The following is a 15,113-nucleotide window of genomic DNA, read 5'->3' as shown; positions in this document are numbered from 1 at the left end:
ATGATCAGGATCACCTCCTGAGTTGATATGAGCATGTCCGTCTGTTCGTCTTAAAGTCTTTCTGTTACTACGCAAACTAGCCTCTCAGTTTAAAGCTACCGACTTGAAAATTTGCATACACCATTATTTTCTTTGCACGCAGTATTTAAGTCGGAACAGCAGGGATCGGCTGACTATATCCTATAGCTTCAATAAGCTTTTGATGTTTTTAAAGTTAGGGAGTTGGGATGTTTTATGGAATATAGGGAATTTTTAAAGAAATAGATTTATTATATACTATTTATAATTTGGAATCTCTCACCGATATACTTTTATACGCAATAAAGGATACATCTCCGACTCTAAAGAGTACATATATTCTTGATCAGGATCACCTCCTGAGTTGATATGAGCATGTCCGTCTGTTCGTCTTAAGGTCTTTCTGTTTCTACGCAAACTAGTATCTCAGTTTTAAGCTATCGACTTGAAAATTTGCATACACCATTCTTTTCTTTGCACGCAGTATTTAAGTCGGAACAGCAGGGATCGGCTGACGATATCCTATAGCTTCCATAAGCTTTTGATGTTTTTAAAGTTAGGGAGTTGGGATGTTTTATGGAATATAGGGAATTTTTAAAGAAATAGATTTATTATATACCATTTATAATTTGGAATCTCTCGCCGATATACTTTTCGTTTCAAAGTCTTTCTGTTTCTACGCAAACTAGTCTCTCAGTTTTAAGCTATCGACTTGACGCTATCGACGCAGTATTTAAGTCGAACAGCAGGGATCGGCTGACTATATCCTATAGCTTCCATAAGCTTTTGATGTTTTTAAAGTAAGAGAGTTAAGATGTTTTATGGAATATAGGGGATTTTTAAAGAAATAAATTTATTATATACTATTTATAATTTTGAATCTCTCGCCGATATACTTTTATACGCAGTAAAGGAGACATCTCCGACCCTACAGAGTGATTCTTGATCTGGATCACCTCCTGAGTTTATGTAAGCATGTCCGTCTGTTCGTCTGAAAGTCTGTTTGTTTCTACGCAAACTAGTCTCTCAGTTTTAAGCTATCGACTTGAAAATTTACATACACCATTCCTTCTTTTGCACGTAGTATAAAAGTCGGAACAGCAGGGATCGGTTGATTTTATCCTGCAATTCAGCTGCAATTCACATTTGGTGTTTTTTAAGTTTGGCAGTTGGGATGTTCTATGGAATTTTTAGGATTTTCAATTAAACGATTTATTAAATACGTTTTTTCATTTTGAACATGTCGTCTTCGTTATACTTTTATACGCAGTGAAGAAGACATCTGCGACCCTAGAGAGTATATATATTCTTGATAAGGATCACCTCCTGATCAACAACCAGCAGTGATACAATTTCTGCAATCGCAGCGACAACCACTGCAAATCGAAGTACTGCGACGTCAACGACTATAGCGAGTACAAAAACAACAAGTTCGGAAATTGCCAAAGCGGCCACGGCCACACAGACTGAAATGGATCGCCACATCCAAATTAAGCGTAAGCTTAGCCCGCAGAGTAATCTGGCAGGCAATAAAACAAACGAAGTCCACCCAATCTACAACCTGCAATATCTTTTGCACCGGAAAATCACTGTTGAAGAGCCACATAAACGCAACGGTCCAGTGCAATGCACTAATTGTCAAGATTATGGACACACAAGGTCTTAGTGCACACTTCGGGCTGTCTGTCTAGTTTGCTGGGACCCCCACAAGTCCGCTTGCTGCACTACAAACAAGGACAGTACCGTGAAGAAATGTGGAAACTGCGGAGGCAACCATACGGAAAACTATAGAGGATATATGGTGTATAAGGAGTTAAAAAGTCGCATGCGTCAAGCGTCCGCAACGCGCAACCAAAATCCACAGAATGCGTACATTGCGTCAAAAACTACGCCAGACGTCTTCTTCGCCAAAGCTGCGAGATCCTCATTCGGTCCACTAAACACCACCAACGGCTTCTCCTATGCCGATGCTCTACGATCCAATTCGAAAGGAAATTCCAATTCAGCCTAACTCTCAAAGCGCTCAACAGGCCCTAGAACAGCCACACAGCAAAACGGAAACTTTGATGCTTACCCTCCAACAAAGTATGATGGAGCTTATGTCATTCATGAAAACGACCATGCAAACGCTTGTTCAAAACCAGAACATGGTGATACAGCTGCTCGTAGCACAACAGTCCAAATAATCTATGCAGGAGCTACGAATATCAATGTGGAACGCCAATGGTGTCTCACGGCATAAACTAGAATTGTCACAATTCTTGACTGAAAACCATATTGACGTTATGCTACTGGTGGAAACGCATCTTACAAGCTTATACAAATTTCATAAAAGAGGCTACACAACCTACATCACAGATCATCCAGATGGGAAAGCCCACGGCGGAACTGGAGTTCTAATCAGAGAACGCATTAAACATAATTTTCACAAAAGGTTTGCAACAAACTTCTTGCAGGCCACATTGATACCAATTCAGTCAAGCAACGGAATCCTTTCAATCGCTGCCGTTTACTGCCCTCCTCGTTTCTCAATCTCGGAAGGACAATTTATGGACTTCTACAATTCACTTGGGGATCGATTTATAGCCGCAGGAGGCTACAACGCCAAACTGTAATGTTTTCTTAAAGGCTCCCCAGGTTTGTGGTCGTGTTCCCAGTTTTATTGATTATATCGGTTGGTTTGAAGGTTTAGCATATCTTTATTTTATTTAAGGTTTGAGTTGTATTCGTTGTTGCCGCTCCGAGCTCATGGGAATTTCTTCTTTTACCAAACTACTTATGAGTTAAAGGAAGTCTAAGTCTCGTAGCTGCGCTGCCCAAAGCGGCAGCGGAGGGACGGTTATGTATTCTTAAATATTTATATATGAATATATATTTATGTTATGTTCGCTTAGGCGGAGGTATGTGGACATTCATAAGGTCCACTCGTGTTACGTATATGCGGACATATGCACTTTCCGGCGTACAGCAAAGGCACAGCGGGCGATTCATATTTCGGTGCACTTAGGTTTATGACCGAGACCTTGGATAACATAAACACTGCGACAAAGTGTTGCAGTGTGTACTCTTTAAGTACTCTTGGTACAGTGGGTGGTCGATATATATACATATGATATTAATAGTGCATATATGAGCATATTACATCTCCCTCCTTTTGAAAAATAACGTAATATAATGAAGTTATTTTCTAACATAGATTGTGCAAAATTTAATAAATGATGTTAACAAAAAGTTTTTTTTTTTGTATTTTTATATTCGGTATGCTTCTTTTTCTCTTTTTTTTTTTATTTATGTATGGCCATACGTGATATATTTATGAAATGTTGATTGATTATGAAATAAAAAGTTTTAATCTATCTTTATGTACTATTTGTTATTTTTTATTTTTATTGTCTGATATAGTTATATTATCCCTATCTCCTATTTGTTCTACCTTATAGGGGCCTGTATATTTAAAATCTAGCTTATGTCCAGTTTCATTTTTTAATAAGACCTTATCTCCTATTTTCAACTCAAAATCTAAACTAGTTTTGTCGTAAATAATTTTTTGTTTTATTTTATGAGATTCTAGCATTAGTCTGGCTCTCTTAAATGCCTGTTCTAATCTGAATTTTGATTCCTTAGCATAGTCTTCTATATTATAAAGGGGTTTTATGTTTTCTATGCTATTAAAATGCTTTGGTAAATTTGAAGTTTTACCAAAAACTAGCTCGTATGGACAATAGTCATGTGCCATCGAGGGTGTCGTATTAAAGCAATAGACGAAGTATTGTAGCCATACATCCCAATCCGTTTTGTCAACTGAGATGTATGAACGAATGTACTCATTGAGTGTTCTGTGGCTTCACTCCACGGTACCTACAGTTTGGTGATGATGTGCAGTAGAAGTTATGTTTTCAATATTTAAATTTTTACATAGACCTTCAATAATTGAATTTTTATATTCCGTTCCCATGTCCGTAATGAACGTCTTCATTGGACCGTACTTTAGAATAAAATCTTCAAATATAGCTTTTGCTACCGTATTTGCACTTTTATTTGGTATTGGTATTGCTACCAGGTATTTGGTTAAATCGCATATGAGTGTTACTGCATACTCATTTCCATTATCAGATTTGGGTAGTGCGAAAGCTCTTTGCGGAGTTTCGGTTATGTTTAATGGGGTCTTAGTATGTTTAGTCGTTTTAGATTTTTGGCATTTAGGACATTTCTTTATGTACTCTTTTATGTCTTTGGACATATTTTTCCAGTAATAGTGCCTCTGGACCTTGGCCAAGGTTTTAGTAATGCCTGTATGACCACCTTGTATTGGATCATCGTGAAATGTAGACAATATAGCTTCTTTTTCTTTATTATTTTGTATTACGGTCACCGGGTTGAGTAGCGCTACTCTTAATGATTTCAATATATAATTGCCCATATTTTTATACCCTTGCAGAGGGTATTATAATTTTGGTCAAAAGTGTGCAACGCAGTGAAGGAGACATCTCCGACCCTATAAAGTATATATATTCTTGATCAGGATCACCTCCTGAGTTGATATGAGCATGTCCGTCTGTCCGTCTGTCCGTCTGTCTGTCTGTCCGTTTCTACGCGAACTAGTCTCTCAGTTTTTAAGCTATCGTCTTGAAACTTTGCACACACCCTTCTTTCCTTTGCACGCAGTATATAAGTCGGAACGGCCCAGATCGGCCGACTATATCCTATAGCTGCCATATAACTGATTGATCGGAAATTTTGGTGTTTTTAGAGTTAGAGACTTCAAATTTGACACGAGAGCTATTTTTGGTAAACCATTACGATATGCCAAATTTCATAAGGATCGGCCGACTATATCTTATAGCTGCCATATAACTGAACGATCGGAAATGACCCAACTTTCGTGTTTTTAAAGATAGAAAGCTGAAACTTGGTACAGATTATATTTTTGGCCAGTTGGACCAACCTACCAAATTTCATTAGGATCAGCCGACTATATCCTATAGCTGCCATATAACTGAACGATCGGAAATGGTATTTGGTAGAAATATCAACTTTCTTATTTTTGAAGATATAAGCTTGGGACTTTTTTTATATTTTTTATTTTAGTTAATTGGTTTTATTATGATGTATTCATAAGGATCGGCCAACTATATCCGATGTTTGCGATATATATCCGGTTTTAACTGCAAGGGTATATAAACTTCGGCTCCGCCCGAAGTTAGCTTTCCTTTCTTGTTAAAATTATCAATTGAAACATGTTCAAAGATATTTTCCCACGGTGCCACTTTAAGTTGGCTGATTTTGTGCATACCGGCTTGCTTTTCAAGCCTTTGAAAGAATTGACCTAAGTCGAGGGTTCCATTAGTATACAAATCGCTAACATTATATCTTGCTGTAATTTTCCTTCCGTGCTTAAATAAACACATATTGTCATTTACATGCAAGGTCACTACTTTACGTACTTCATCATTATTAATGACTTCATATACGTTGGGCTTTGAAGCTTTTTCTATGGATTGCTTATGCAATTCTATTTTTTCTTTTCCTGCGCAGGATTTTTGTCTACTTTGGTTTCTGGTAGTGACTTTCAGAATTTTAATGCTTAAATGTATGTTTTTCAAGTCGGTGATTGTTATTCTAGACAGCGCATCAGCTACATAATTATCTTTACCCTTTAGATACTCTACTGTAAAATTATATTTCTCTAATTTAAGTCTCATTCGTGTTAGTTTGGAACTGGGATTTATCATTGAAAATAGATAGGTAAGTGCTCTGTGGTCTGTTTTGACAGTGAAGTGTCAACCATAAATATATGGTCTGAACTATGTTATTGCCCAATGAATAGCTGCTAATTCTTGTTCTGTAGTGCTCTTGTTGCTTTCACCTTTCGTAAAGGATCTTGATGCGTATGCAACTGGGAGCTGTAATCCATTTTTATTCTGAGTTAGTACTGCTCCACAAGCGTATTTGCTAGCATCTGTAATTATGCAAAATTCTTTGCTAAAATCTGGGTATTGCAACAGAGTTGGGTGTATTAATGCTGATTTTAGATGTTCGAAAGCGTTTTGACATTCTGTTGTCCATTCGAATTTTACATTTTTGCTACATAATCTTGTTATGTGACGGGAGTATTCTGCAAAATTCTTTATGAAACGTCGGTAATAATTGCAAAATGCAACGAATCTTCTAGCGCTGTCCACATCATGTGGGACTGGGTAATTTTGAATGACGTCGTATTTTTTGTCGTCGGGCAAGATTCCTTTATTTGTGCATTTATGTCCTAGGAAGGTGACTTCATGCATGAAAAATGAACATTTTTCGGGATGTAACTTTAGGTTGTGTTTCCTACATTTCTCAAAAACATCAGTTAGGTTCTTGAGCATGTGGTTTTCGGAGCAACCTATGACTATTAAGTCATCCATGTAAAGAAATGCTTGGGAAGGCTCCAATTCAGAGAAGCTATAGTCATCATTCTTTGAAAGGAGTTTGGCGCTATTTTTAAACCGAATGGTTATCGGGTGAAACGATATGAACCATTGTTCGTTGAAAAGAATGTTATATCTCGTGAATTTTTTTCGAGTTCAATTTGGTGAAAACCGGAAATTAAGTCGAGACATGAGAAATACTTTGCTCTACCTAGTTGATCTAAAATGTCATCGATTCTAGGGAGTGGAAATTTATCAGATAAGAGTTTTTTATTAATTTGACGATAATCTATTACTAATCGCCATTTTTTATTTTCTGAATTTGGGAGTGACTTTTTTGGTACTAGCAGAAGTGGGCTATTATAAGGTGATACAGAGGGTTCTACTATTTTATCATTAATGAGTTTTTGGACTATTTTTTGAATTTTGTCTTGTTGACTATGAGGGTTTCTGTAATTTTTTGTATATACGGGTTCATCATCACTTTATCTCAGTTTTTGTTTATAGAAATTATTTGTAGTGATCGCTTCGGTTTCTAGTCCGAATACATCACTATACTGGATGCATAATTTTGTAAGTTGATCATTGAATTGAGGTGGGAAGTTTTTTGTAAGTTGGTATAATACAGTTTTTTTACGGTTTTCGGGGTCTGTTTTTACTACATCGTAGTTTGAAAGTGGTTCATGATGAATATTTTTAATATTAACTACCTGATCTATATTTGTGGTATTTAGTAGTCTTACATATGCATTCTGGACTGTTGCTATGGTATTTGCTATATAGATACCTTTATGAATCTCTTGATTCGGAATCAATACACTATTTTCTTCGGAATTCATCTTAACTTTTCGGATGACTTGGGATCTTGCTGGCAGAATTAGGGAGTTGTTGCCAGAACTGTATGTTGTCGGAACATAAATTGGATATTTGAGAATATTTGGTCTAATTACAAGCCAGTCTTCAGAAGGCTTGAAGTCTAATTGACAATTGTACCTTTTGATAAAATCTATTCCCAGTATCCCATCACAAGGAATAGCGAATTTCACATTTACTATATGGAAATCATGTGGGATGATGTACTTAGAAGTCTGAATTTCAATAGAAGTTATGCCTTTTGATTTGGTAACCTCTTGGCTTATACCCTGTATGTTTATGATATGATTATCTTGAATGTTTTGAAAATTATCAGAATTTTCCTTTAATATGGAAATTTCTGCACCTGTATCTAGTAGAAAAACTAATTCTTTTCCTGTTGCTGCGTTTATGAAACTAACGAATGTACTTTGACTGAGATTTATAGTGTGAATCTTGTTGTTTTTTACTGACGTGTATCTAAAGGTGTTTGGGAGTTTTCCGAATTCGTTTGGGCTATTCTTATATTGTTATTTTGGTTATTATTATTATTACGGTTATTATTGTTGTTTCCCCCACGGCTATTTCCGCCGCGGTTGTTTCCACCACGGTTATTTCCGCCGCGGTTGTTGTTTGTGTAATAACTGTTATTCTGGTTACCGTTATTTCTGTAGTAGCTATTGTTTTGATTATAACCGTTATTTTGGTAATATCTGGTATTATTATAGCTACCTCGATTATTACCTCTACCGCGATAATTGTTTCTGAAATTATTACCGCGATAATTATTTCCTCGTTGGGTGTATAATATTGAATTGGCATTACCTGTCATTTCAGTACTGCATTGTATGTACTTTGTGATGGCTTCATTCATAGTTATGAAAGTGCCTGCTTTCAATATTGTTTTGAGGCGGCCATGCTCACAGTCTTTAACCATTGTGGTTGTGGCCTCCTTGGTACGGAATTTGTCAGCGTGTTCGGCCGATAGGCCTTCGTCAATGTACGAAGCTTCTAGGAGCTTCCTTAAGTTGTCTATTTCCGTCGTGAATTTTTCCGCGGTTTTGCCTTTCTGGGTTGTTTTCGCCATTTTGGCTTTATGTCAGAGGTTTCTCCGACTATAGTGTCTTGTAGTTTTCTGATTATTGCTTCTATAGTTCCTTCATTTTGGACTCTGTATAAAGTTGATCCAATTATTTTGGATTTAATTACTTCTACAGCCAAATTCTCGAATGTGCCTTTCGTCAGGTTAACTAACCTCAAAGCTGTTATAAATCTTTGAAGGTGTAACCTTTGGCCGTTAAATTCCGGGATGGCATTCGATATTTCTCTAATGTATGCCCTTTGGGCAATGCTCTCGTCAGCCATTGCGGTTGGTTTTAATTCTACAATGCTGTCGTTAAATTCAGAGTCGGACAAGTCCTGGTCTGATAATTCAGATTGAATAAGGACTGCCGGAACCGTAAGGTTGTTAATATCGCTTTCTTCTTTTTCTTGTTGGTCAATAACTTCTTTTGATTCTAATTATTCTGTTCGTCATGTTCGTCATTAAATGTTCGTCACCAGCTTCAATTGTTATTGAAGTATTGAGAATAGTAGGTATTGAAATATCAAGCTTGAACCTTTCTTTAACAGATGTTAGATTAGATCTTAGTCTGATCAAAAACTTTGATACTCGAGACCAGTGATCCGGATTTAACTTTTCTCTGTGTTCATATATTAATATTCGAGCTTCATTAAAGCATTTAACTAATATTTCTACGTGTTTATTGACCGTTGTTTTTTGTATCGGTCTATTCTGTGTGAGTGACTTATGAGATTTGTCGAATTCTGCTTTAATGCTTGATAGTTCTTTCGATAATTCATTCCATTCCATTATATTAAGGGTATGGATTATCTCTTAGAAACCATCATAACAATCGTTCTACCTAAAAGTAGATGCTCGTCTATTCTTGATTTCACAAGCACACCCGGATTTGTTGTTAATACTTTTCCTTTTTGGGTTGCGGTGCAGTGAAACAATGGTGAAACGTGGCAGTTAAATGTTTCTATATAAAGTATTTCTAGCTCATACACACTAACTGGGGTTGTTGATACTAACTGCTTGATCCTTTCTTGGAAATAGGGGTCCTTTTCGTATGTTTTGTCTATGGTCCTTTGTGTACTCATACTGGAATTATTTTCTTTTAAACTTTCTTTATTTTATTTATTTTTTATTTTTTATTTTCATTGTACCTAAAGATAAGATTATTCATGAACATATGACATCGTTTTTGTTTTTGTATATATCATTGGTGCATCTTTAACATATCAGAATTTGACATTGAGCGTTGTTATTTTTTTTTTATTTATATACTTTTTTTTTTTTTTATATATATATATATATATTATTTTTAGACATATATGTCTAAAAATTTATTTTTATTTTTTCGTTATTATTTTTTTTTTTTTAATATTTTGTCCAGATCGATAGCCTTGCTTTTATTAATCGCTCTTTTTGCTATACATTTATTATGAAAAATGTATGCTTTATACAAAATGAATGCGATCAAAATGAATACAATAATTGATAATAGGATATTTGTCAATTCTGTGTTCGTAGTGCTGGACTCAATTTTATTTATTACATTTGCTGTGGAGTCCACTTGTTTTACATCTACTAAACCCATTTTGGGTATTTTCTCTAGAATTGGTATATAATTTTTTGTGTAAATTGTATGATTTAATTTATTATTTATTTGCCATTCAGTTTGGCTCATTTAAAGACTTGCCTTATTTGGCTATGTGTATATTGCGTTTTTTTTTTATTTGTACTTTTTTTTTTTATAAAACCTGCCTATAATTTTTTTTTTTTTTATATATATATTGGTTGTTTTTCTTTGTTGTTCATTGTATTTTTTTTACATAAAAACCTGCCTATTTTTTGTATGGTTTTCAGGCCACACGCTAATCGGGCAACTTTAATGTCGCTCAATTTTACAAAGGATTTTTTATACTAAAAAAAAATATGCATCGCAGTGCAATACAAAAAAAATATGCAACGCAGTGCATGGGGAAAAAAAATTTGGCGCTCTTGGTAGCGCTGTCGGTTCACTGTTCCGGGCTTAGCTTGGAGCGCTAAACGGGGCCGGTGCTGGCTGCACAGGCGTTTCTTCTTTATTTGGTTGTTGGGGCACCGGTGCTGGCACAGGTTTGTTCGCAGAAGGGTGATTCCAGGGGTCCTCTGCAGTCATTGGGGCATTTTTTCTTTATTCTCGGTAATTCCTGTTTTGGTGGTGGATTAAGTTTTATCCTGTCTTTGGATATGTTAGGTATTGCAGTGTAGGTGGATGTGTGTGTGGCTGTGGTTTTATTATTTCTTTTGATCCTATGATGCCTTCTGCGTTGGGGATCCTTCGATGTCCTTTTGTCCTGTCACGGTCGCCATGTAATGTTCTCTTGAAGGCTCCCCAGGTTTGTGGTCGTGTTCCCAGTTTTATTGATTATATCGGTTGGTTTGAAGGCTTAGCATATCTTTATTTTATTTAAGGCTTGAGTTGTATTCGGAGCAGCTGTTGTTGCCGCTCCGAGCTCATAGGAGTTTCTTCTTTTACCAATCTACTTATGAGTTAAAGGAAGTCGAAGTCTCGTAGCTGCGCTGCCCAAAGCGGCAGCGGAGAGACGGTTATGTATTCTTAAATATTTATATATGAATATATATTTATGTTATGTTCGCTTAGGCGGAGGTATGTGGACATGCATAAGGTCCACTCGTGTTACGTATATGCGGACATATGCACTTTTCGGCGTACAGCAAAGGCACAGCGGGCGATTCATATTTTGGTGCACTTAGGCTTATGACCGAGACCTTGGATAACATAAACACTGCGACAAAGTGTTACAGTGTGTACCCTTTAAGTACTCTTGGTACAGTGGGTGGTCGATATATATACATATGATATTAATAGTGCATATATGTGCATATTACAAAACATACGCACTGGGGATCACGTCTAGTGACTCCCAAAGGAAGACAATTGTACAATGCAACTATAAATGTGAAAAATAAGCTGGACTACGTTTCCCCTGGAAGTCCCAAATACTGGCCAACAGACTCACGAAAGCTCCCAGACCTTATTGATTTTGCAGTGACAAAAAACATACCTCGCAATCTAATAAGTTCCAAAGCAGTCTCGGATTTATCATCACACCACTCGCCTGTGCTTCTAACGCTTCTACAAAGCCCCAAAATAACCGAACACCCCTTTAGCCTGACGACGCCAAAAACGAACTGGATAAAATACAAAAAGTACGTGATTGCCCACATAGAACTCGCCCCGGAATTTAACATGGAATCGGACATCGAATACACTACGAGCGCCCTGGAAGAAGTACTCGTTGCGGCAGCTAAAATCTCTACTCCTCATGGGAAAGAAGTAGACCGAAAAAAATACTTCAAATCTAATCAGCAAATCGAACAGCTCGTGCGAGAAAAGGGGCGCACGCGTCGTGATTGGCAAAACAGCAGAGCACCAGCTTCAAAACAACGTCTTAAAAAAGCAACCCGATCAATCGACCAGGCTCTTCACCAACAGGAAGAAAATGCACAGCTGAGGTACATCCAGAATCTCTCGCCAACAAACACAAAGTACCCCCTGTGGAGGGCCCACCCAAATCTTAGCGCCCCAATTAAAACGACCACCCCGATAAGAAACTCTTCGGGATGCTGGGCTCGCAGCGACGAAGACTGAGCTGAAACATTCGCCACACATCTCCAAAGTGTCTTTCCGCCAAACCCAGCCTCAAATTCATTCCTCCTGCCAGTAATTCAGCCAGAGTCCTCCCCTCAGCTAGCCGCACCTTCATTCCGGCCGAACGAAATCGAAAAAGTCATGAGAGGGCTAAAACCAAAAAAGGCTCCCGGTGGTGAACTATTGACCCCAAAGATGCTGTTCGAACTTCCAAAATGCGCTATAGAGGTCGTCTGCAAACTATTTAATGGAATCATTAATATTGGCTATATCCCAAAAAAGTGGAAGAAACCATCATTATAATGATACCGAAGCCTGGAAAAGACCACACAATTCCGTCATCATACAGACCAATAAGCCTTCTAAATGCTTGTTAACTCGTATAATACCACATCTGGAAGCTTGGAATATAAGCCCGGCACACCAATTTGGCTTCCGAAGAAACCACGAAACCATCGAGCAAGTGTACAGATTAACATCCGAAATACGCTCAGCCTTCGAACAGCGAGAATACTGCAGCGCTATTTTTCTCGACGTATCTCAAACTTTCGACCGAGTTTGGTTTATTGGACTCATGCACAAAATTTAAACGTATTTGCCAACATACACCCACAAGCTACAGGAATCATACCTCTAAAATAGGGTATTCTCAGTGAAATGCAACGCAGCTACTCCTGGCGACTACATCATCGAAGCTAGAGTTCCACAAGGAAGCGCACTCGGCACTCGTGTCTTTATGTTTTGTATACTGCGGATATTCTTACGAACGCACAAATAACAACGTCAACGTTCGCCGATGATACCGCTATCCTTAGTCGCTCCAGATGCCCAACGCAGGCCACAACCCAACTGGCTAATCATCTTATAATAGTGGAAAGGTGGTTGTCCGACTGGCGCATTAAAATAGACGAACAAAAGTGTAAACATATAACGTTTACTCTTAATAGACAAACACGCCCTCCACTTTTACTAAACGGTATGGCGTCCATCTTGATAGACGACTTACCTGGCGTAAGCACATCGAATGCAAAAAGATGCACCTAAAACTGAAAGCCAGCAGCCTCCAACGTTCAAGAAAAAAACAAGAAAGGAAGCTAACTTCGGGCGGAGCCGAAGTTTATATACCCTTGCAGTTAAAACTGGATATATATCGCAAACATCGGATATAGTTGGCCGATCCTTATGGGAATATGAATATATAATCCAATAAGAGCTATAAGATATAGTCGGCCGATCGTTATGAAATTTGGTAGGTCCGATTAACTGACCAAAAATATAATCTTTACCAAGTTCGAGCTTTCTATCTTCAAAAACACGAAATTTGGGTCATTTCCGATCGTTCAGTTATATGGAAGCTATAGGATATAGTCGGCCGATCCTCATGAAATTTGGCATGTCATATTGTTTTGCCAAAAATAGCTGTTCAAATTGTCGTGTCAAATTTGAACTCTTTAACTCTAAAAACAACAAAGTTATACCATTTCCGATCAATCAGTTATATAGCAGCTATAGGCAGCTATAGTCGGCCGATACCGGTCGTTCCGACTTATATACTGGGCCCAATTTTTTTTTTTATATAAAAAAATATATAGGCCTCTCCCTATGGCCAGTACTTCCTCTTCCGTTACCTCCTCAGTCGCTTCATTGTCTGCTGGGGGGGTGGGAAGCTGGGTGACCTGGTTGCCGGCTGGGAACAGTGCTTGCACTATGGTCCTTAGCACGTTCGGGTCCTTGGGGGACTGGTTTCCTGCGCGCAGCCTCTTCACCACTATCCGGTACGCGTTGCCCCATGGATTTTCCTCCGCTGAGTCACACAACTCCAGGAAGCATTTCCTTTTACTATCTCGGATGGCCACCTTCAATGCTTTGCGCCGGTCCTTGAAGGCTTGATGCCGCTCCTCAAAGGCGTCGCTGCTTCTCGCTCGCTGCATAAGCCTCCTTGCTCTCACGCACTCAGCTCGGATGGTGCCAATCTCCTCGCTCCACCAGTAAACAGGAGCGTGGTTTCTGCGGTAGCGGCTTCTCCGCTGCATGCTCGCCATGCACGCTGCCTCAAGCTTAGCTGCAAGGGTGTCAGCCATTTCGTTGGCTCCGCTTGGTGGGACGTTGCCGATGTCACGTGCTGCCTCGGTAAAGTTCCTCGCCTGGAGCGTACCGACTCTGTAGCCTTGGTTCCCTCTGTTCCCTCTGAGCACAATATTGCTTCGTGGTCGCTTGCCGTAAAGCTGCCGCTTATCCTCCAGTTAGCGCCCGTCGCTAGCGAGAGGCTCGCGAACGTCAGGTCAATGATGGATTCTGCTCCGGCTCTGCTGAAGGTGTGCTGGTTTCCTTCGTTCAGCAGGACGAGATCGAGTGAGGCAAAGGTTTCTCTGACCATTCTCCCTCTCGCATTTGTCCTCGGGCAGCCCCAGTCCTGCGCCCATGCGTTGAAGTCCCCTGCTACAAGGACGTCAGAACGGCCTCTGATGTCATTTCCTAGGCAGTCCATCATGCGCTCAAACTCAATGGTGGTTAGGCTAGGTGCCATGTAGCAGCTGTACAGCCATGCCCCACCTATCCGAGCCCTTACAAATCCCTCCGCACTGTGCACTGAGTGCATTGTCGCGCCGGTTGCGCCGCAGCTCCAGATGGCGGCCTTCCCCGATAGGTCAACTGCCCAGCGGTTGTCTGAGCCAGTCCTATGGGGCTCGCTTAGGAGCGCTATGTCCGCCTTCGTCTCCCTCGCCGTCTGTGACAGCACATCTTGGGCCGCCCTACAGTGGTTCAGGTTCAGCTGAAGCACTAACATCCTGTCGTCCTAGGTCCACCTCCTTTCGCTGACATGGGGCAACTTCTGCTTCCAGTCTGATGCCTCACATCCTTCCGGCCCTTATCTTCGCACGAGAAGCATCGAGGGTCCTTTTTGCAGGTGGCCGCCCTGTGGTCCGAGTCTCCGCAGCGGAAGCAACAGCCACTTCTGTCCTTCGAGCTCTTGCAAGCGCTTGCGATGTGCCCCCTCCCAAGACACCTGTAGCAGCGAGCCACGGCCTCCTTTTCCCTCATATGGCATACTGTCCACCCAACCTTCACCTTGCCCACAGCAATGATGGCCTTGGCAAGGCTCGCGGGG

At 39.5% G+C, this 15,113-nt stretch overlaps 1 protein-coding gene across 1 annotated transcript; it reads right to left on the bottom strand.

The window, feature by feature from the left end:
- Positions 1-10,430: 10,430 nt before the first annotated feature.
- On the bottom strand, positions 10,431-14,792 carry LOC122321367 (uncharacterized). Its single transcript, XM_043211211.1, has 3 exons — positions 14,281-14,792; positions 13,633-14,191; positions 10,431-10,538 (listed from the first exon to the last, which is right to left on the bottom strand). The coding sequence occupies exons 1-3, from the start codon at positions 14,790-14,792 to the stop codon at positions 10,431-10,433; spliced, it is 1,179 nt and encodes a 392-aa protein (XP_043067146.1).
- Positions 14,793-15,113: the final 321 nt, after the last annotated feature.

The sequence above is a fragment of the Drosophila bipectinata genome, chromosome XR, assembly GCF_030179905.1.
Source record: "Drosophila bipectinata strain 14024-0381.07 chromosome XR, DbipHiC1v2, whole genome shotgun sequence".
Classification (NCBI taxonomy): Eukaryota; Metazoa; Arthropoda; class Insecta; order Diptera; family Drosophilidae; genus Drosophila; species Drosophila bipectinata.
Note: the sequence above shows the minus strand (reverse complement) of the source record. Positions and strands in the feature narration are given on the sequence as shown.